At 38.6% G+C, this 23,575-nt stretch overlaps 1 protein-coding gene across 6 annotated transcripts in view; it reads left to right on the top strand.

Moving 5' to 3' along the window:
* The window catches only part of AFF2 (ALF transcription elongation factor 2), a 485,376-nt gene that overhangs the window by 135,438 nt on the left and 326,363 nt on the right, over nucleotides 1-23,575 (top strand). For 4 of the 6 annotated variants that reach the window (XM_064360746.1, XM_012467114.2, XM_012467112.2 and 1 more), the window contains exon 2: nucleotides 13,476-13,596. In XM_064360746.1, coding sequence (XP_064216816.1) covers nucleotides 13,476-13,596 — 121 coding nt within the window. Of the gene's footprint in view, nucleotides 1-13,475; nucleotides 13,609-23,575 lie in introns of all 6 variants that reach the window. The other 2 variants (XM_012467111.2, XM_012467109.2) reach the window with 1 other exon arrangement.

Here is a 23,575-nt window from a genome sequence, read left to right as displayed (position 1 = left end):
TCCCTCACAATCACGAGAACAGCATGGGGGAAACCACCCCCATGATCCAATCAGCCCCCACCAGGTCCCTCCCTTGATGCTTGGGGATTACAATTCCAGATGAGATTTGGGTGGGGACACAGAGATAAGCCATGTCACTGGGTAATTTATAAAGAAAAGAGCTTTAATTAGCTCACTGTTTTGCAGGCTTTACACACATGACTTGTTTTCTAGGGGAGGCCTCAGGGAGCTTTAACTCATGGCAGAAGGCAAAGCAAAAGCAGGATCAAGGAGAGAGGAGAGGTGCCACACACTTTAAACAACCAGATCTCATGAGAACTCATTCACTATGGCGAGCACAGCACCAAGCCATAAGTGATCCGCCCCCATGACCTAAACAGCTCATGAGATTTGGGTGAGGACAAATATCCAAACTATAACACCTATAGAAAACTACTCTCTAAAAACCTTAAAATAATGTCCCTTTGCTCTAACACTTAGGACCACTTTCTACGTTCTATATGAACAGAATTTGAAAGCATTTTACAATGAGAGCAGGGGGTGGTATAAAAGAAAAAATAACTGCACCTGGACTCAGACCATCTGCATTCATATTCTGGTTTTGCCCCTCATTGCCTGAGTGACAGTGAATGCTAAGCAGTCAGCCCTTCCGGGTCTCAGTGCCTTCATCTGTGAAATGGGAAGTCAGAGTGCCTGTCTGGCCTGTTTCTCTAGATTGCTGGAAATTTTGTGTAAGATCTTATTTCTGTAAGGAAGTGCTCAGTAAAGTGAAAAGTACCATGCAAATGTAAGAGTCTGTTGCTTTTCAAAAGAGAAACATTTTAAAATCCTGGTATGTCCCAGATTTATTCATTTATTTATTTGATAATGACATCAATAATCTGTAAATTTACTCAGCTTCAAAAAATTCAGCCATGACAGATAAGGCGAATATCGTCTCAATATACCCCCAGCTCCACCCCTTACTTGCTTAGCTACCTATTGCTAGTTTGCTTGATACAAGCATTTTGTCAAAGTGAGAACCTTTGTATTAAGGCCCGGTGCTGTATGGGAGACAAGCAATTGGTGCACACAGAGTTTTGAATGGAAGGCTGAGCTGGTGACCCCAGGTAAGCAGAGGCCTTTCACCTCCACAACAGAACACATTCGTAACAGTGGAATTGGTCCTGTGCTGCCACATATAATGTGTTTATTGTGTGTGTAAGGGTATATGCATGTGTGCGTGCAGTGCCAAGGCTCAAGAATGAATTACTCACTAGTGGGAAAATCCATTGGATCTACACAAGATGCAAAGGATAAATGTGGCTCGCATTGAGTCAAAAAGAAAGAAGAAAATCAAGCATTTTCTATTTTCTATTAATTGGTAGAAATGTGGGCTGTTAAATCCACTGTGGCAGTATTTGGTGCAGAGAATGTTTTCTTTATTCAATGAGGATAGTAGAGGAGAAGACAAATCTGCCCCAAACACTGTCATACCACTTTAAGTAGTACTAAAGATAAGGATTCTAATTATGATAGAAAAGGAGCTGCTATTTGATCAATAAGTTTTGCTTAAAATATGAAGTATTAAAATATTAAATTGCAAGGCACTGTCCATTTTTATTCACTGTTCTTCCAAGAGCAAATGCAAGTGACAGAAGAATTTTATTAAAAATAGCGTGCGTACCTAGAAGAAGCATTGTTAACCAAATTACTATCGCTGATATCATTTACATGTGTCATGTTTTAAAAGAAGAGTGTGTTGTTTTAATTTGCTTTTCAAACACTACAACAAGGTCTCCAAACATTTAAATAAAACAGAAACAGTTCATTAGAACAGAAGGAAACTATCTGAATATATTGGTCACAACTTGCTTGCAAGCATTTCTGACAGCACCCCTCTGTTGAAGAGAAAATTGCACAAATTGCCAGTTATTATCATTTTTAATAAATAAGCCTTCTACTTTCTCCCTCCTTCCCTCCCTCTGGCTTCTATGTGATTGTGCTCAACAAGCATATTTTCAATGGGACCATTTCTATTACCGAGTGATTGAGCTCTGATTTACACATCAATTACCCACCTTCATGGAGATTTTCATGCTCCCCTAGCTGACATCAATGAAGCATAACTGCGTAAACGCTTTATTTCATACCAGTTTTAGATAACTGAGACTGATAACTAATCATATCGAGAGACAATGTGCTATAATACACTAAACAATAAATGTTTCTCTTTAAAAATATCATCTATTCTTTGTGAGCTAACCATTCATATGCTTATCTCAGTTGTCCATTTCTTTCTTCAAGGATCTTCCTGTCACTAGATATCTCAAATGAAGTTAGGGTTTTACCCTAGAATACAAGCATTTGCAAAGGCCAAATTACCATTTTCCAGCTTCCTCAAGGATCAGAAAATCTTACTGTTTTCTTTGCAGTCTTGCAGACCAATTTTGCCACATATCTCATGGACAACCCACCGGACTAGACTTGGCTGTATCTAATCTCTTGTTGACTCTTCCATGTTTGTCCCATGGTATCATCATTAATAGCACTTCATTCATGCATACTTGAATTAGCTGAAATGTTCAAGTCCCAGCTGGAACACAGCTGGCTGATTTTGTTTCCTACCCCACGCCAACCTGAGAGTGCTCCTATGGCACTTACCTCATAAAGTTATAACGTGTTACTCTGCACTGCAATTGTTTTGGAATGGATTTTCCTCTCCTTCTGGGGTATGAATTTCTAAAAAGCTTTTATTATTATTATTTTTTTCTGAGCACTAAACATGATAGCTGGCATGACGTAGATATCCAGTAAATGCTTGTTGATTAAATAGACAAATTAATATATTAATTAATATTTTGTCGACATTTGTCACTGAACTTGGGCAGAAAAAAATATATTTGCCTGTCATTTGTTCATTCATTTTGTTGAAAAATATTTATTTTGAGCTGAACACTGAGCTTGGCATGTTTCCAGATAAATGGGAAGCAGAAATGCGTTATTCCTCCCTAGTGGCAGTTTCATTTAACACCCACAAGTTCTTTCAGACATAGCAGGAAAGGGGGGAAAGAAGAATGAGTTGGGAAGCCAAAGGAGTTGTGCTAGAGTAGAAGGGACAGGACTAGCAGGGATTAAATGCAATATAGAGTAAAAGAGACAAGGTCTAGATGATCTGCGTGCACTGTGAGGAAGCCTGGAGATTTCATTGTGAACTGGCTCAGGAATGCAGTCTGCAGGTGCATGCGTTTGGTAGTTTGAAATCAAGATGCTGGCAGGGTTGGCTCCTTGTGAGGGATATTAGGAAGAATCTACTAATTCTTCCTAATACCCATGAACTTTGAATGAAGTGTGAAGTTTCTGGTAGTTTGTTGACAATATTTGTCATTCCTTGGCTTGTGGAAGCATCACTGTGATCTCTGCCTTTACCTTCACATGGAGTTCTCTCTGTGTTTCTGTTTGCACATTTTCCCCTCTCATAAGTGTGCCAGTGACATAGGATTAGGGGCCCGCCCTAGTCCACTATGACTTTATTTTAACTAATTACATCTGAAATGACCCTGTTTCCAAATAATGTCATATTCTGAGGTACTGTGGGTAAGCATCTCAATATAGGAATTGTGGCTTGACACAATCTAACTCACAACAGGGTTACTCTGATTCTAGTCAGGCACTTTGTTAGGGCAAGAGGGAGAAGTGTAACCTAGGGGAGAGTCAAACGTATAGGTCCACATGGGAAAGCAAGCCTACGGTCATGACAGTTTGCTGCTGCCCTACTCGTATAGTCAGGCCAGGGCTCTGCATGAGTGCATAGTAGAAGGGGGCAGGGCCAAAAGGTTAAGCCTATAGGGGGTTGAATTTGCCTGGGCAAAAATTAGTCCGCGCAGGTGGATCAAAGGGTTTGTTGAGACGTGAAAACAGAGTCAGCTTAAAATTGTAAATTATAAACTGCTCCTTAAGGGCATTAATTTCCTTAGTTTAGAAGTAATTAAGAATACTATTTCTGAGAAAATATTGTTTTAAATTAAGTAGTTATTGAAATTGCCTTGCTTATAGCTAAATGAAAGTAAAACACCTTTTAAAAGTGTCATTTATGAGAAGCCAGAAGGTTATACTAAGACTTTGACTTGGAAAAGAATTCCTGATATTTAATGGGCATAGAGAGGAAATACTTCAGGTAGCTTTTCCTAATTTGAAAGACAGAGCTGTTCTGTATAAGTTGGCTGCAGAAGCAACTAATATGGAGCTTGGGACGTGGCACATGGGATGAAGCCAGGACACATTGGGATGGGACAAGGGCTCATCAAGAGCAGAGGGCCAAGCTAAGCCTTGAGCCACTGAGCAGGGCACTATGCCTGCCTCACTAGGACAGGCAGGCCTGAGGAAAGAGGAACAGGAGGAGGTGAAGGAAGAGAAGAAGGAGGAGAACCTCATTGATGACATCAACTGTGTACTCCTGAGCAGTACCATAGATTCCGTAAACTCAACCTTGCCTCAAGCCAGAATTCAAATAAACCATGAAGTACTTTAGTGCCATCGCAAGTATTCTAAGTTCGTCACTGCCTCTCTGCGTCCTTTCTCATAAATCCATGGGACCATTTCTGGTTGTGGAAAGCATCCTCTTGAAGTAAATCAAGAATTAGATCTACTAGCTCTTTAAAGCTCAGCATTAGTGTCAACTTTGACTAATTTAGATAGGGAATTATAAATGAGATTGGTTCAAATTGACAGTAAAGAGTGAATGAAGAAATATTGGAAGAAACATGAACAAATAGGAAATTTATAAAACAATTGTTACCTCTGATTGGCAATGGGGAACAGGGTGGATGCTGATGAGTAGAAGTGGGAATGTGGTATATCAATTTGATTTTTATGTATAGTAGTTTAAATTTTTGATCCTATTCAAAAGTCATAAAATATAAATGAATACATTTACTATATTCACTATCTGATTACATATTTGCTTGGTTTGACATCCATTCAAGACCCCTACTAGTCTTCAGGAAGTATTTTTAAAGCTTCCAAGTCATGCAGTTGTTTGCAGCTCTCTTGCTTTGGCCATATTGAGTGTGAGGCACTGTAAGCCATTGGTTTCTGTTACAAATGGGTCAATGACACATATGAAGTGATAGTGAAGCCTCATTTTTAATTAATAGTCAGAACTAAAGTTATTTTAAAATGATTTTCTATAAAAATGAATATCAGACATGTAATCTAAGAGCATGTTATAAGAGCAGAAAATAAACTCAGGGATCCTTAGATATCTGTTGTGCAATGGAACTGTAGTAGGATATATACATGTGAAAAAAGGACAAGAAAGTGCTAGACATGAGATTTAAGGAGATAAAGGCAGACGGTCCATAGTTGTGAAGGGATAACTGACACATTCTGAGCTGCTTGGGAGAAAAGGGAAGTAAGTAACACTTGTTGAGGACATAGGTACACCTCTCAAGCAGTCAGGGATATTGGACCATATCTCTTAACCAGCAGTTATAGTGTATAAAGACAAAATAATTTAATTTCACTGGAGAGGTTGCTTTTAGAGGACATTTAATTGGCATAGAAAGTGGCTGATATGCTGAATACTGCTGCAGGCAGATGGGAACCTTTGGGTTGCTGGAGTCATGGTCATTCTATATAAAAGTGGCATTTCCATTAAAATGAAATCCCCTGAAAACGGAGTTTTAGTGCACTCTTAAAATATTTTTCATAATCAATATCCATCTGAGTGTCTGTCTGTGCTTGCTGTTTTGAGAAGAGTGTAAACCATGCTCCCTTAGCACCTTAGAAGCCTAGATACTCTGAAGAGAGTTAAAATTTTAGACATACCTTCTGGATCAATTGCACCATGCATGTTGTGTGAGCAGAGCTTAAATATGTGGATGTGCCTCTCTGTGAGTAGAGTGCCCTTCTCTTCTGTGAGGAAGACTAGAATCTCCTTTATGACCAAGAGGGTGGCCTCTGGATTCTGACAGCCTCAGTGGTTATTGTGTTTGTACCACTGGCTAATTGTATGGTGTTGAGCATGTTAACCTCCCTGTGTCTCATGTACATGTCTCAGTTTCCTCATCTGCAAAATGAGGATGGTGTATAACTTCAGAGTTTGTGTGAGGATTAAATAAGATAATACTCATAAAATTCCTGGAACAGTGGCTAGCGTAAACAAGGAGTCAACAGATAGTAACTATTAGTGTTATTGTTCTTCTGCACAAGTCTATTCTCGTAATAATTGCTTTCACATTCAAGGCACTTTTCCCAATATATATCAGTAATATATATTTCTACATAATAGAATACGTTAGTTCTGTAAAGGTGTCTGGTCCTTGATTTTCCTTCATGAAATGAAGAGATAAATGATCTATTCAGATTCAGTTTGTCAGATTTTGATATGCCCAAATGGGTCAAATAAATAAATTTATCTATTAATATAAATGACTGTATTGTGTAAAAGACCACGAGTTATTTTCCATGTGATGCCTGGGGCTCACACTGTGAGATTCTGATGCAGTTGGTCCAATGTATGCCCTGAGCCTGGAGATTTATAAAATTTCCTCTGGATGATTCAGATGGGCAGCCAAAGTTGAGAACCAAGTGATAGAAGAAATCTTTAGAAACATTTTAAAATAAAAGGTATTATTTTAAAATTCAGGTCAATATAAATTTGTGAATTACATTTTTAAACTGACCAATTTAGTGTTTCTGTCTCTATCTGAGTCTATAGAGAAAAAACTGTAAATAAAATTGTAAAGGATATCTAATGAAATTAACTTAATCTGTTACTAGAAAGACTTTAGACTTCAGCAATCATGACATTTTGCTGTTTATACAGAGTAAAGAGAACTCATAAAAGCTATAAAGAGATGTACACATTGCTTTATCAGGGCGTCAGTCATGTCATCTGTTAAATGTGAGCAGCCGTTAGTAGTTCACAGAAGCCTGTCTCGATAACTATCATATTTAACCTTTACATTAACCACATGCAAAGAAGACATAGAGTTTATTTTCATGTACAAAGGAGGAAACTGAGGCTTAAATGTAAAGCAATTTATCAATGAACAAGAAACTTGTAAGTGAAAGAGACAGAGCCTATCCCAGATCATCTGAATCTGGATGCCATCTTTTATGGACACACTGTAAAATTCCTTTAAGCTTTCTACCTGGGAACAACAGAATCTGTTTCTTCGATTGGCGTCAGGTTAGATTTTGACTAGGTTTTTACCATTTCTAAGTGTATTAAATTATCTTTGCAGCTTGAGTATTTGGTATTTGTTAGAGAGATGACAACATCTTCTTGAGTTTTTGGTAAGCCAGTCAAAATAATTTTGTCCAAAGCCTAAGCCACACACCTTTTTTTTTTTCAAAAAGCAAATATGTTTTCCTCATGACATTTGCATTGGCCATTGCTTATTTATGTACAGAAAGGTTATTTGTGTTCACTTGGAGGATGCAGTGACTTAAAAGCCTCTGATCTTAAGAAGGGAAAAGTCTAATTGGAAACAGAGAATCCTGGTTAAATCATTAGAAAAAAAACAAGATTAAGCCCTCTTAATGCCTAGTGAAAGAGGCCATGCACAAAAGACCACATGTTGCATGATTCCATGTATATGAAGTATCTAGAATTGGCAAATTCATTCAGAGAGAAAGTAGGTTAGTGGTCGCTTAGGGCTGGGCTGGATGGTAGGATTGCAGGGCAGGGTGATACCTAAAAGTGTACAGAGCCTCCTTTTGAGTTGATGAAAATATTCTAACATTGTATCATGGTGATGATTTCAAGATTCTGTGAATATGCTAAAAACCACTGAATTGTACACTTTAAATGGGTGAAATTGTATGCTATATTAGTTATATCTTAATCAAGCTGTTATTAGTAAAAAGAGAGGACTAGAAAAGAAGCAAAGCAGGGGATACAGAAACAAGGTAGGAGGGATGGCTCTTGGAGGGTCTGCCTGACTTAATAGGAGGATGATTAGACAGGCTTTGCAGATGGGCTGAATCTTTGCTTCCATTTTCAGAAATGGAGGGGATGAGGTAGTCCCAGGGTGCTCCTACATTGAAATATTAAGCCTGTTTCTGCCAAAAAACACAGATAAAAGGAAAATCAAAAACAAATTGGAATGATCAGATGGGCAGCTGTCTAGAGCTAAAAACGTGTGTGTTTCTCATCTTTTCGTTCTCTTCTTATTTTTCATGAGAGACAGTGTTCGAGGGAGATAGCTCTTTTGTTGGAGAGAGTGGTTGTATGCAGAGTTCTTCATGAGTCTTGCCATTAAATATAGCTGAGGAGGTTCTACTGATTTTGGAAATTCTTTACTAAGGCCAGTCACCTCCTATTCTTTTGCACACCTCCAGATCCAAGGTTGTTTTGTTATTACTCTATATGTGTAAAATATTGATGTCCTGTTTAAGCTGTTTCTATAGTTTTGATTGAGCACTTTACTGAAGTTAAGTTTGAGTTTGAAGTTATTGGATAGCAGAGATTTTCTTTTCTTAACAAAAAGAAGTTACATAGAGATTAGATCAGTGTCGAATTCAAAATACGACTAGGTATAGAAAAAGTACCACCTGAAACTCTGGAACATGTAATATGGATAAATATCTACACATGTTGTAGAAGGCAGGAATTCATTCAGAAGAACCACAGGAAGTGAGTGATAGCTTATGTTTGTCCTTTGGGTGGATTAAATGTGTATTTTTATGCTTTTGCAAAGACATTAGCCAAATAAAGGTGTTTAGTGCAGTTGGACTGGAAAACAAGTGAGACTGAATTATTTACCTTCATGTACACCATTGCTACAGTAAATCATATAGTAGCAGTATTTTAAAACAAATTTGTCATTTTAAAATACCAATTTTTAAAAAAGTTTCCCCAATTAGCTTTGTAAAATAACCAAATTAGGTAAACAATGAGTATTAGACTTCATGAAATATATGAACCAAATGGACTGAAACTGTTTTATATTCTCCCTCCCCCAGCCCCTTTCCCACAGATGCAGTTCATTTTTACAATCCCTTTAGGGTCTGTACATTTTGATATAAGGAAATTAATGGTTTGTCTATACTCGAATCCAAATGAAATTCCTAAAGTTTTTCCCTACTGGCAATTTCTAATAAAGTGCAGTCCTAAGAAAAGGTGACCAATGGAGTACATGTGAGGCTCATCTTCATTCTGGAGTGTGACGGAAACACAGGAGGCAGAAGGAATAAACCATACAGCATGGGAATGCAAAAGCCTGAGTTCCAGCCTCCTAGGTCTCCGACAAACCTGCTGTGAGGCCCATTACCTTTCCTTAGTTCTGTTTCCTCATCTGTAAAATGAGGGCACTGCAACTAGATGATTGCTCAGCTCTCTTCCTGTTTTCAACAGTCTCTGTTCTAAAAGACTAGCCTGCATTGTCAGCCTGCGTGGACTACCACTGTGCACTAATGAATACGGCATAATTGAACTTTCTAGATCTCAGGGAATCTACATATACCCTGTGTTTTATTGTCCCACCAATGTACCTGAGGCTTTTAATGAGCAAAATGAGAGTCATCTACATACAAGATAAGGTTCAAGTGTCTGAGAGAAGGAGAAGATATTACTTGAATTTGAAGATGGAAGAAACAGATTCAGATCTTCCTTTGCCACTAGCTTTATGACGGCTTGAGAAAGCTTCCTCTCTTCATTTTAGGAGGGCCTTAGTTTCCTCTTTTGTAAATGAGGGCAGTTCCTCTGTTTGTGGAGGCCAGGGAAGCATACAGGTGGGTGAAATCATAGCTAATATAAAGATTCTAGGCCGGGCGCCGTGGCTCACGCCTGTAATCCCAGCACTTTGGGAGGCCGAGACAGGTGGATCACCTGAGGTCAGGAGTTCGAGACCAGCCTGACCAACATGGTGGAACCCCACCTTTACTAAAAATACAAAAAAAAAACAAAAGTTAGCCAGGAGTGGTGACTGGTTCCTATAATCCCAGCTACTTGGAAGCCTGAGGCACGAGAGTCACTTGAACCCAGGAGGCGGATGTTGCAGTGAGCCGATATTGTGCCACTGCACTCCAGCCTGGGCAGTGAGAGGGAAAACTCTTGTCTCAAAAAGAAAAAAAATTATGTGACAGAGAGAAGCTTCTCACCCTCATGCCTTATACCAGAATGATTACCAAAGTAGTTTAAATGTAATTTGTTCTTCTTTCTGACCTTTTTCAGTCAGCTAGTGTGGATATCACTGAAACAGGGATTCAAAAAAGGTAACCTGGAGAGAGAGAAACCTAAGGCCTTTGGATAATTCATAGGAAATTTGGTTTTGAGTAGTCAGTTTTTGTATATCATAATGTGACCAATTTTATTATATCCAGGAGAAAAAAGTTGGAAAAACATCTCAACTTGCTAAGAGTGGTGAATCCCTGAGTTGAGCTTTTTGGCTTAAGTTCTCAATATGAAGATAGGTTTTCATGCTGATTGATAGGATCAGTTCAGTTTGTCCTGTCTTCATCACGGAGAATAAACCTGAATTGTTCATACCAACAATATGATGATTAATTCAGGTTTTTGGCTTGAGCATTTCTTTGTGGGCCATGGAGCTGTTTTGCCTTTGGAAAGCAGGCCTGGGTGGATATGATATATCGAATGATCAGGGGACAGACATATGCTTTCCTGCAGCCTCTGCAGGGCTCACAGGTTCAAACACAACCTGCCTGAATCATAAGAAATTTAATTGAGTAGATAAAGAGGTCCTCATAATTATAAACTGCAGTAGGTATAACAAGAGGCTAAATACATAGCTGTGGTTTTAATTAGCTGGTGCTTCAAATTAGTAATGTTGGTTTCAGTCAGAAATCAGTGACGTTATAAACTGAAAACCTCATCACCATGTAGTTCATTACTCATTAGACCTCGCTGCGTGAAGCCTTCAATACAATGCCATGCTGAGCAAGAAAGGAAAAAGTTGGATATTTGGTTGCCTTCCAAGAGCAGTGGAGCTCTGTGGAGATTAAATTCACTCTTGCCAGAGATATGAGAATTAACTGTTCTTTGTTGGATGTGTTAAAAAATGCAGCAGGCAGTTTTGCTTGCAACAGATAACACCCGTGTGCACACTCAATCTGCTATTCAAATTTGTGTCTGGAATTTGGTAGCTAATGAACTGATGCAAAATGCAGCCAAGAGCCTCCTAACAAGTCAAAGCTGCAGCTAAAGCACCGAAAGTGCCCTTACTGCTGGTCGTTTGAAAGGTTGTCATGCAAGTTAAAGCACGTTTCCTTTTCTTCTCCTTCTCCTTTATTTTTTTTTTCCTTCAGGGTTTTAATTATATCTTTCCCTCGGAGGAGAAAGAAGGTAGTTTGCAAAGCCAAGAGACCAAAGCACTTCAGTTCTCTTCACGGGAGAATTAAATGTGATCTATGGGCCTGTCATTCTGAGCTGTCAGGTGCACAAAATGAACAGATAGCTAGAAAACTGACATCTTGCTCGCAGTACTCAGAAAGAAAAGACTTTGGTTCTTGTTTGTGTGTAGATAATAATCCGCTATGGAAAGCAAAGAAATTAAGTGCCCTTCTCCTTTGCAACAACCCCGCCCTCGCTAAATATCGCTTTCACTTATTACTCTGCTCCCACCCTAACACCCAATCTTTCTTACATTTGGACACATTGATGGGATTGGACTACACACAGCCAATTTATGTTGTTGAGGTACAGTCACAAGCTCCCCACTTAACGGACTGAAGATGTTACTGTGCCTGATTGTGTCCATGTCAGTCTCCAATGTGAAGACATTGAGACACACAGCAATTGTTTGGGGTTCTGAGTTCAACTTGTGAATGGAAATGAAAGATGATACTAGAAAACCTGATACATGTGGAAGGCATCTGATGATAGGCTGGTTTCCAGTATCTGGACATGGCATCTTCCTTGACCAGGAGAGGACTAGATGTGGGGCCCCGGCTTTGGATAGAACTCTGAAGGTTTTCTTTGCTTTGCTTAGACAGTGATAACATTTGTTGAATATAGTCATGAATGGCCCAGTGAACTTTAATGTATCTGATATTGTTTTTATTATGAAAGTATAGTGTGCATTTAAGCATCCTATAAATGTTGTCACTGTTTGTAAATGGAGAAATGAGTGCTCTTTATCCAGGAGATGAAGTTATCAAAGTCACTTTGAATTTGACCATTCAAGGATTTCTGGGAAGAAAGGTGGAAGATTAAGTATAGTGGGATTGTACACTCCATGTTTATCAACATCTAGTTAAGCTGTGCAGGTAGTTTATGTTCTAGGTTCTTACTTTGTAAATTAAATTTATGATACTCTGAGCAAACTAGCCTACCAATGACAGATATTAAGATTTGGGATATAGTCAAAGCCTATCAACTGTACTTTTATATCAGTAGATCTCTTGTAATTCCTTTAGCTATTATGTTCATTTGCATGACAATTATCTAATTAAGTCTTAACATGGGAATATTAACATGGGGAAGGAAACCAACATTTATCCAAGATCTGCTAGGCATTTCATGGACATTTGTGTAATTTAAATTTGCCCAGTATATATGTACCCTGGGTAAGGTTAACACCAAAAGCATGAAAAAAGCCAATGAATAAAATAAAAGATACACCACTATGAGACTTACAGATTATGGTTTAATTTGCAGTCTTGCATGATGAAGAAAATAATTCTTTCCTTAGTAAAGAAGCATTCCATTCCATAAATCCGAAAGGCCCAGAATATATCTTAAATGTTGTTTAGAAGCTTTTGATCCTCCAATGGGAAAGCCTGAAATGTGATGAGAGTCACAGGCATTATAAAACATTTGTGCATTAAGGTCATTAAAGGCTTTTGACACCCTTTTTTCATCCACAGTTAGTCATTTGTTAATTCAAGTCAGATCCCCTTTTTTGTGAAGAGTTTCTCAAAAAGGCTTCCATTAACCTTTGAAGAAAATTATGAGCAGACCAACACCACAACAACCAAACAAAAAGAAGTGTAGGTGATTTTTTGTGTGTGTGGGCTTCTGAAAATGTACTTAAATTCTCCTGTGAGTCCATTCAAACAGGCTTACTTTGGCTATGGGCTCAGGACAGAATTCCAGTTTATCTGTAGCTCCACACTTTGATAATTCCTTTCCCTTAGGACTTTGTGACATCTGTGGATTCTGAGCTCTAGGTAGTTGGCAACACAATGCAACTTTAATTCAGTACCTTTCTGCACTGTGGACTGACTTTTGGGGAGTATGTAATTGCTTATAATAATCAAACAAGGACAAGGGAAGAAACTTTTGCTTTACTTGCTTGTCGTGAATATAATTTCAAATAAGCAAGTGTCTGTTTTCTTCTTTATTCTGAAGAACTGATCAGTATCTTAAACTCAATAGGTGTAAGGAAAAGGATTATCTGCTCTCTATGCAGTGTCAACTTGGGCAGCAAGTTGACTTGAATTTTTTTCTTCTTATTGACAACAAGGGGAATATAAATGACTTGCATGATTAATCTTTTTCTCTTTTTGTCTTTTCCTTTTCATATCAGCCACTATGAACAAGACCGTAGTGCACTTAAGAAAAGGGAATGGGAGCGGAGGAATCAAGAAGTCCAGCAAGAAGACGATCTCTTTTCTTCAGGCTTTGATCTTTTTGGAGAGCCATACAAGGTAGCTGAATATGTATGTACTTTTTCTTTCTGGAAAATGGTTGCTTATTACATTTTTGAACTCACTAATCAACATTTAATTCATGTTTAAAGCACCCAACTCATTTCCAGGGGAATATATTTTACAAGTGAACTATGTATATACACTGTATTTGAGGCAACTGCAAGTTTCTGATGAAGTCTTCAGAAACAAATTTCATTTTCTTTGGGGAAGCACAGAATGATTGAAGAGAGGCTTGTGAGACTTCCTGTTTCGAATGAGCCCCTCTCTGCCCCAACACTTCCTACAGCAAGGAATGCCCCCTTGACACTTTCTACTGCTGTGATTGTCAGTAGGCAGCTCCTGAAGACTTCATCAGAATGTCAATGGAGATGTCTATTTCTTTTCCCAATCAGTATCATCCATCGCAAGGCCACTGTTTTTCTTTGCCATTTTAGGTTGTTAGCAGCTCTTCAGTGGTTTGAGTGCTCTTTGAAAATCACTGTTCTAGAATAGAGGAAAAAGCCAATCATTTCTCCTCGTGGTTTATAATCATGGGTTAGAAGATTGTCTCAACCAGAGGGGGGTAGTATAGCTAGGTTGAATTTCCAGTGGTATTCTGGCTAGTGTGTAGCTCCAATAATCACCGAACTGCTGTGTCTACAAGTATTGATTTTACGATGACTGCTTCTTAACTTTCTATTTGGGGTAGAGATGAGAGGCGACTGAAAAGAGATTATGATGGAAGAACCTTATTGAATTGCTGGCAGCTGGTTGGTTTTTATTGAAATGTAGTAGCAGTGTAATTTTCTGTAATAAAACAAAAATGATGTAAGAAATACAAAAATGGAGAAAATTTTCAAGAGTTGTGATTTTGGAAGAGCATCCTTTAAGGGACAGTGACTTCTGGAAAAGGGGAGTTCTTAAGGAAGACAACATAGGCCTAAATATTACTTTGGGGTGGAGAGTAAGCTGTTTGGATTGGTGACTGGTGAGACGAGGGTCTCGTTGCCTTGTTTAGAGCAAGTAAGCAACTCTTGATTGAAACATTCCAGGAACTTTCAAGTTTGGTAAACCTGCTGAAGAAACTTAGGTCACCTACGCTTCTGGTTTTCAATCTGTCGGTAATAGTATGATCAACAAAAAAAGCAGTGTTGCCATATCAATAGGTTAATTTTTATACTACTTTGGAGGTATACATTTAGACATATAATTAGTTTAACAAACATTTGTGAAGGCCAACTGTGTGCTAGTCACTGCCTTAGACCAGTGTACAAAGAGAAATAGCACAGTCTCTGTTTTCAAGGAGTTCTAGTCAAGTTGCAGAGATCATTTGAACCAGTGATATGGCATGCCTCCATGGTGACAGAGAGATAGCAAGGGAATGATCAGTGAAGACTTTGTATTCAAAGTCATTCTGAGGAGTCTGAACATAATTTTTTACATGATATAAAAAATCATTACAAGTATTTAAGTCAGGATATGGCCAGAACAAATGAACAGTTTAGAATGATGATGTTGAGCAGTGTGGAGAGTGGGCTGGAGGGAGGGAAAACTAAGGGAAGATAAAGAAGCTACTGTAATTGATGAAGGGAGCTTATGTCAGAAATAACTTAAGGTAGAGTAAGGAAGTTGAAATGATGGAATTGGATATCTAATTGCATGTGGGGAGCATGGAATAAGAATTAATGGCTCCCAAATTTTTTATTTGAGAGGATGGTAATATCATGAACAAGTTGTTCAAGAGGAGAACAGGGTTGGTGCTTATAGAGAAAAACATAATTAATTTAGTTTTGAGCATGTTGGCTTTGAGATGCTAGGTAGTTATCAGGGGAGAGCTATCCAATAGTCTTGAATATGTGGGTCTGAAACTCATGAGCGTGATCAAGAGAGAAACTTAGCTGTTACTGTCTTGTAGGTGTCAGTAGAAGCTGTGAGAATGACTACCATCACTGAAGAGATTATGGAGTTAAGAGAAGTACAAATAATTCTTGGGAGTAGCACCATTTAAGGGGTAAAAGAGTTGGTGAAAGCAGAGGCCAGGAAAGGAAACTTCAAAGGAATGATCACTGTGGTAGGAAGAGAACTAGAAAAGAAATACTTAATAGAAACCTAGAGAACAAAGGATTTTATGGAGGAATGATTTGCTGTGCCTCAGAGAGGTTAGGAAAGGTAAGAACTTTAAAGTGGCTGTTTGGATTTGGCAGTTAAGGAGTAATTGATGACCTTAGTGAGAGTTGTTTTATTTGTTGATGGCAATGGTCATTGTAGGATGCCAAACTACCAGGGGTTGGAGAATAAATGGGAAGTGCTTAAGTAAAGAAAGTGAGACAGTCAATGTAGATATGATCTTGCAGAAATGTTTTGCCTAGAGGAAAAAAGAAAGATAAGTTAGAAAGTAAAGAGCGGAATTATATAAAGGGAAGCTTTTTAGAAAAATGAGATAAACGTGAACGTGTTCAGAGATTGATGGGGAGCAAATAACTTCAATGGAGAAAGAGAAGGTGGAAGATACAGGAGAGAAGGGTGAAGCTAAGTGGAGCAAGGGCCAATGGAGATTAAAAATAGTACAAGATGGAGAGCAGTTGAGGAATCATGAGGTATGGGGTGGAAGGCAGATACAGAACATTAGAATGAGAAGAAGGCAGGAGAGGCGAAGGAAAATTAGGGAAGTGAAAAAAGTCAGGGCCTCTTGCATTTTCTCCAAAAGATGGAGGAGAGGTCAAAGGATGGTAAGTGTCTTGTCCTTTCTCAAGGTAAAGAAGGAACAAGGAGATAAGTTTCACATGTTATCATTGGATGGGTTAGAAAAATGAGCTTTACTCAAAAGGTTTATTCTTAAAATCCAATATCCATACTATCCTTGACACTATAATGAGGTGAAGAACTCTTGATTTATTCTCCCTTCATAATTTTAAGTCATGATGAATTGATGATCTTGTGCTTTTAAGGGAAATGCCATCTTTTCACAAGACCTGTTATATGGAACCATTTTTTTTTAATGTTAGCAGTGTGTTTTTGAGTAGGCAGTTGGAAAAAAAATCTGTTACCAACATTTTCAGAAGTTTTCTTTTTTTTTTTTTGGAGATGGAGTCTCGCTCTGTCACCCAGGTGTGATCTCAGCTCACTGCAACCTCTGCCTTCTGGGTTCAAGCAGTTGTCTGCCTCAGCCTCCCTAGCAGCTGGGATTAACAGGCGCCCGCCACCACACCTGGCTAATTTTTGTATTTTTAGTAGAGACGGGTTTTCACCATCTTGGCTAAGCTGGTCTTGAACTCCTGACCTTGTGATCCACCCACTTCAGCCTCCCAAAGTGCTGGTATTATAGGCGTGAGCCACCATGCCTGGCCAACATTTTCAGAAGTTTTCAAAAGTCATCTGTCTTGATATTATAAGAATACATCAGGTAGAGACATAGATGGGAATATTTAGTATAGTGTTGGGCAGGGCATATTGTGTGATTAGTAACTTGTTACCTTTGTGCTTCCTGATGGGGAAAAACCTTTGTTATTTTTCGTTTTTCTGATATGGAGTCTCGCTCTCTTGCCCAGGCTGGAGTGCAGTAGTGTGATCTCGACTCACTGCAGTGCAGCCTCTTTTTTTTTGAGACAGAGTCTCACTGTGTCACCCAGGCTGGAGTGCAGTGGTGTGATCTCGACTCACTGCCGCCTCCACCTCCCAGGTTCAAGTGATTCTCCTGCTTCAGCCTCCCACGTAGCTGGTATTACGGGTATGCGTCACCACACCTGGTTACTTTTTGTATTTTTAGTGGAGGCGGGTTCTCACCATGTTGGCCAGGCTGGTCTCGAACTCCTGGCCTCAGATGATCTGCTCACCTTGGCCTCCCAAAGTGCTGGAATTACAAGTGTGAGCCACCGCGCCTGACCAAAACCTTTGTTCTTTTTTTTTTTTTTTTTTTTTTTTTTTGAGACGGAGTTTCGCTCTTGATACCCAGGCTGGAGCGCAATGGCGCGATCTCGGCTCACCGCAATCTCCGCCTCCTGGGTTCAGGCAATTCTCCTGCCTCAGCCTCCTGAGTAGCTGGGATTACAGGCACGCGCCACCGTGCCCAGCTAATTTTTTTTTGTATTAGTAGAGACGGGGTTTCACCATGTTGACCAGGATGGTCTCGATCTCTTGACCTCGTGATCCACCCGCCTCGGCCTCCCAAAGTGCTGGGATTACAGGCTTGAGCCACCGCGCCCGGCCAAAACCTTTGTTCTTAAGTCAAAACTGTGAAGGAAAAGAATAATGCTAGTGCTTGCTGACCTAATAATTATTTTTCTTTCACCCTTGCTTTGAGGATTGGTTGTCATCTTGTGCTACATCCACATTCAGGGTTCTCTGAGAGAGCACTGAGGAGTAAGAGAAAAGTAGAACTGATGTTGCACCTCCATAAGGCTCCCCAGACCAAGACTGGGCTGGATACCCTTGGAGTATCTGGATATGCCGGTGGTCATGGGAGTCCTAGAGCTGGCTTATGGTCCGCTGGTAGAAATGAAGACATACCACAGCTCTTCCCTAAGGTGGTAGTGGGAGTGCTTATCAAATTTAGAATAAAAATTCCTGATGGTGGATCAAAACTTTCAGGAACGTTCTTGCTACCCTGAAGGCTAAAACAAGGTCCAGTCACCTGTCCAATAGCATCAGTGGTTCATAAATTAGCCAACATGAACACTGATCTTCAGGACCTATTATTCTTTTTTGGCAGAGAGATAAATGGTGACCTCTCATGTTCCTGGCTGATTTCTTACCTTTCTTTGCTTTGCCTCTACCACTGTCAGAATGGAGAGAATGCTGACCACCCCTACATTTGGTTGGTGATAGGAAACTTCTCTCTGGGCTGCTTTTGTAGCATATGATTTTTAAACTGGAGTTTGTGTTATGCTGTTGAGAAGGATGTCTTCAAATGTGCCTGAAAAATATGAAGCCATTTGACTTGTCTAGGTTAATGCAGTAAGTTTGGTGAGGAACTGGCATGTACCAAGTGGATGCCAGCTTAATGTGTGCTAGGCATTGTGCTAGGGTTTTATGTATGTGTTCATTTAGCCCTTAAAACAACTGGAGTATGTAATTTTCCCATGTTTTCCATGAGGAATTTTAACTCAGAGAAGTGAGATGGCTCTTTGCATTTTTATATCCTTATACGTGGCAAATTTAGACCTTGCATCCAGTTCTGTATGATTCCGTGTCTGTAACAGGAAGTTATTAATCCTCTGACAGGAAGTCAGAAGACTTGATAAGCTTACCTGCTGAGTGACGGTGGAAAAGAAACTCCCTTTCTCTGATCCATAGGTTTTCTTTTTCTTTTCTGAAGTGAATCATAGTAATTAATAAGAATAGTAACATTTTATGGCTCTTCATAGCCCAGTGAGAATGAGGAAACTGAGGTGCAGAGATAATTATTAAGTGGCTTACCCAAGGTCATTTGTATTGGAGCACATAGAGTTAGAGGCCAGATGGAGGCCAGAGCTACTCTGCTGACTCACATGATTGTTTTAAGGATCAAAATGAAATAATCTGGGAAACCTTGCTTTGAAATCTGTAAGGTGCTATATAAATTCAGGTATTATCATGGCTAGAATTAGGATAAAAAAACAAATAGGAACTTAGAGCTTAGAGAGATTAACTGCAAAAATACTAGAATTAGAAAAAAACAAATTACCAAATCACATGTTAGCCACAATAAAATAAAAGAAAAAAATGAGCTTCAAAACATAAACTATTTTGCTACTTTTATTAAAAAGAAATACTATGGTACAATAGCCTCCTAGCACATTAGTCTTGCATGCAATGAAATTATACTACTTATTTGTAGATAGCATTAGAAGCAAACTGAGGGAAGTTTGCATTTCTTGAAGTAATGAGAGGCAAAAAAGCTTAAATGAAGGAATGCTGTTAATCATGAGCCACAAACCAGACATGTAGTTTATGCTTGAAAATACTTGGAAAATGCATTTCTTGATGATAGAGAAATTGTGATTACTTAGAAAATAATCGCTGCAGAGGTTACCTTTAAAGAATCAACCAATTATCTAGACTGGGAAGTAAAGAATTGGCCAAATTGAAAGAAGCATATAATTGATTGAAATGGGTGAATTTTATTTTTGTCATGTTTACAATGTTCAATCAAGATTACCAAGACTATTTTGCTTCTTAATAGGATTACTAAGACTCTGGAGAGTGAAAAAGAACAATTAGGATGAATCTGAAGTTGCTATGGTGTATAATGAGAGTACATTGTGTAGGTGTGTATAAATGTATTTCAGGCCCCATTGGGTTTTCTATCCAGTGGTTCTCATATCTCCATCTTGAGAAATTTAAAAACTGGTTGACAGTTACCCACCTCCAATGGTGGGAAGGTGGAGTGCTTACTCTGACAACCTGGACTGGACTGCTAATTATGTGCCAATTGTCAAATGGTGAACTTCTTGAGGCTCTGTGTCCATGCGTCCTCTGTGCATAACCCTGCCTCAGATGGGTCTCAAATTTACCAGTGTCTGTCTTAAGAACTACTACGATAATTCTTACTTGTAGCCACAGAACATCTGGTATGCAAAGCATATGGATCTTCCTTCAATCAGCAACTCAGAAAGCATCATCAGTGAACTCAACCTTGAATTGTGTGCTATACATTTCCTGTCACAAGTCCTTCCGAGACAATTGCTCTATGACGAAGCTAGTCTAAGGGAGATGACATCCCTCCATTTCTCCAGGTTATCACAGCTTCACTCCTGTGTCATTAGTGTGCAAGAAACCTGCACTCCTGGATTGTATTAGCCTAGACCTCTAAGTCCACATGCAGACATGCTTTCACTGATTTAGTCATCATAAGAAAAAGTCACATGAAGACATATTTGTATCATCATGGAAAATGAGGCCCCAAATATTGTTTTATTGCTCAAATGTTCTTGTAAACATATCAATGAGAGGAATTCCTTTTCACATTTTATTATCGTACAACCATTTGTCTCATTTAATGAATTAGGATATGCTTCTTTCCATCCAAGATAATTCTGTAACCTACGAGATTTTCCTTTTTGCCTTAGCTACCAGGAAACTCAAAGTTCAATTTAATGTTCAATCATAGTAACCAAGTTAGCCTGATTTTTGCCTTCTATTTATGTACTTTTGGCTCTAGCTATTGCAAATTCTTTATTTTGATATAGACAGGGTATGAATTTTAATTTATCCTGTTCAATTCTGTAAAAATTTATTGAGTATTTGATAAGCACAAGACATGGTGCTACATCTTGGGTGTATAAAAATAAGTAAAATGTGGTCTCTGACCTTTAAGATCTCATAGTTTCATTCAAGAAAAGATATGATAAATGTAGTATGCACTATGTAGCAAATGTTGATTTTCTAGAATTATTGAGAGAAATTTCAATTTTCCTCTAATTTTGTTCACATAGACACAGTTTTAGACATTGGCCAGTTTAGAAGTTCTCTTCATTTCAAGCATATTTTTAAAACCTAAATATGGAAAAATATATCTAAGCTTGCTTCAGTAACCCAGATCATTATAAGTAAATGTAGATGAAGAGACATTACAAAGTAGGCAAGGTTCTCCCTACTGAGGATAAGATGAACCTCTTTTATTTACTGCTGAAACAAGAACAAGAATTTGACTAGCACGCTTGTAAGCAAATGAGCTTTGACGTTCTTGGGTCCTGATTATGTTTCCCTAAGGAGACTAGAATGACTTCTCAGGGCATGGAAGTGTTACAGTGGTCTCCCTGACACCTAGGGACGAGGTTCTGATTTTGCAGAGCTCTGTTTCTGTGAAAGCCATATAATGAAATGAAGTCATTTCCAATGGGAAGTGAAATGGTGCTGTTTTCCCTTGTTGGGTCAGATCCTTAAATATGACCAGGTATCACTATTCATGAGGCAGACATCTGACCCAAGAGGTAATCTGTTTGACAGGCCAAAACAGCCTGCAAATGTTTAAAGCTTGCATCAGATTCTTGTTAGACCCTCAGCACAATGAAATTTTTTTTTTTTTTTTTTTTTAAATTTAGAGATTGAACAGAGAGCCTGGTTTTGGCTGCTGTCCATGTGGTTCATTGTGCAACTCAGTTGAAGGAGACCACTATATACAAAGAGTTTGTTCTTGTCTGTGCTAAAAAGTAATTCCTGCCATTAAAAATGACAAACCCAGAGACTTCTAGGAAATAAAAGTGACTACTACCCATCTATAACTATTAAACATGTCTTTCAGATGTACTTCTGAAAACAGAGTGATTATTCAGCTGAGGATTATATGAAATGTTAATTGTTTAATCACTACTTCAGTACCAAGGTTGCATATGATGCAATATATGATTGGAGGATAAGCAAACTGAAATCGACATAGTTATTTGATTTCTAAAAATCCCTGTCCCTGACAGAGCTCCCTTATCATATGTTTAGCATACTTTTCCTTAATCTTTGAAATTTATATGTCTCCTGGTGCCCTCATTTCTTTGGAAATGTCTCATATGGTTTCACACACACAGTATGAGTTAAATACTTTATATGGTATATTGAGATGGTGCTAATAATGAGGCCAAGGTTCTCAATTTGATTCTGTCTCTCTCTGATTGTTTCTTCTTGGTATCGTTTGCTGGCTTCTTTTCTCTTAGTCTCTTAAAGGTTGATGTCTCCCAGGGTTCTCTGCCAATCCCCATCTTCTCATTCTACATTTTCTTTCCCCAAGAGATTTCACCCATTTCTGGCACTTCACCCTCTATCCATCTGCATATCCTCCCATCTTCACATACAGAGGAAAACACACAGCCATACACCCTAAGTTTAGACTGAGATGCTAGACCTAGATAGGTATACTCCCTGTGTACACCAGGAGACTGGGCTATGTTAAAGTCATGCAAAAAATCTTAGATGTTAAACAACTATCTTCAGCAAAGAGTGTATCAATGGTTAGATGGTCACTCCCTCCTGTGCATGGAAAGTGTGCCCATGGCTCACTTGAAGGGGACTTGAAGGTCACATAGGGTGGTATCTTTCCCATCTAGTGGCCCGGTTGGCAGATGGCTCCTTGAATACTGGTAACCTTTTATCATTGCAACATCTCGGGCCAGGATAGTGCAGCCTAGGTACAAAAAAAGTCCTTTGGCTTTTGGAATTCAGCAGCTTGTTTTGATTACCTCTTCGGCATATAACGAGAATAAAGAAAGCCACTTTTGGGGATGAACAACTGAGCTTTCATCAGTTATTTCCAAGTATACAGCTAACCACTGTTTTTAAGTCATGATAACTTTGCTTTCTGTATTACAAAACCCCATGCAGGAACATAATTATTTTAAAAACAATCACAACCATTTTAATAGGACTAGTACTACAGGGGGTGGTGTAGCTGGTATACTCATTGTCCATAAAATGATTTGGTTGCCTCTCTAACTGTTATGCATTAGGCTAACATCACTTTGAAAAGATAACTTTGTTTTGGTTTACTTAAATGACAGTTTAAACACTTGAAGAAATTTTCCTTAATCATTGAAAAGACACAGAAGGGCTTGAGTCACTGTTGATGAACAATTGCACCATTTTAAAGTAAATGAGTATGAATCATCAATATGTAAGCACAGCTTCCAGAATATATAGGCAGACACTAGTAATTCATACAGTTCTTTGATTAGAAGAAATCAGATTCACTTTAGTCATAAGATAGCTCAATTAGATGCTGTTTAATTCCATGCCTTTTCTAAACTTAGTATAGTCATGGTAGCACAATTTAACTGATTTTCTTATCCAATAGTCTAAGCCTTTTTCATGGTATAATGTGGTGTAAAGGCTGATATGTCAAGAATATATACAGATAGAACGTTCCATTATAACTCCAATGATTGGTAAGCAGAAGTTAATCACAGTGTAGAATGTAGCAATTCAGCTCATCTGACACAGAATAAGTTATTTTTCTAATAAAATTAATCAATGATGTAATTTAAAACTTTTTCTCAATGAACATGTTTAAGGACTGGCTAGGGAGTATACAAAT

Source organism: Aotus nancymaae, unplaced genomic scaffold, assembly GCF_030222135.1.
Source record: "Aotus nancymaae isolate 86718 unplaced genomic scaffold, 86718_ANA_hifiasm-v0.15.2.pri h1tg000004l, whole genome shotgun sequence".
NCBI classification, from domain to species: Eukaryota; Metazoa; Chordata; class Mammalia; order Primates; family Aotidae; genus Aotus; species Aotus nancymaae.
The sequence above is the reverse complement of the archived record's forward strand: the minus strand, read 5'-3'. Positions and strand labels throughout refer to the sequence as shown.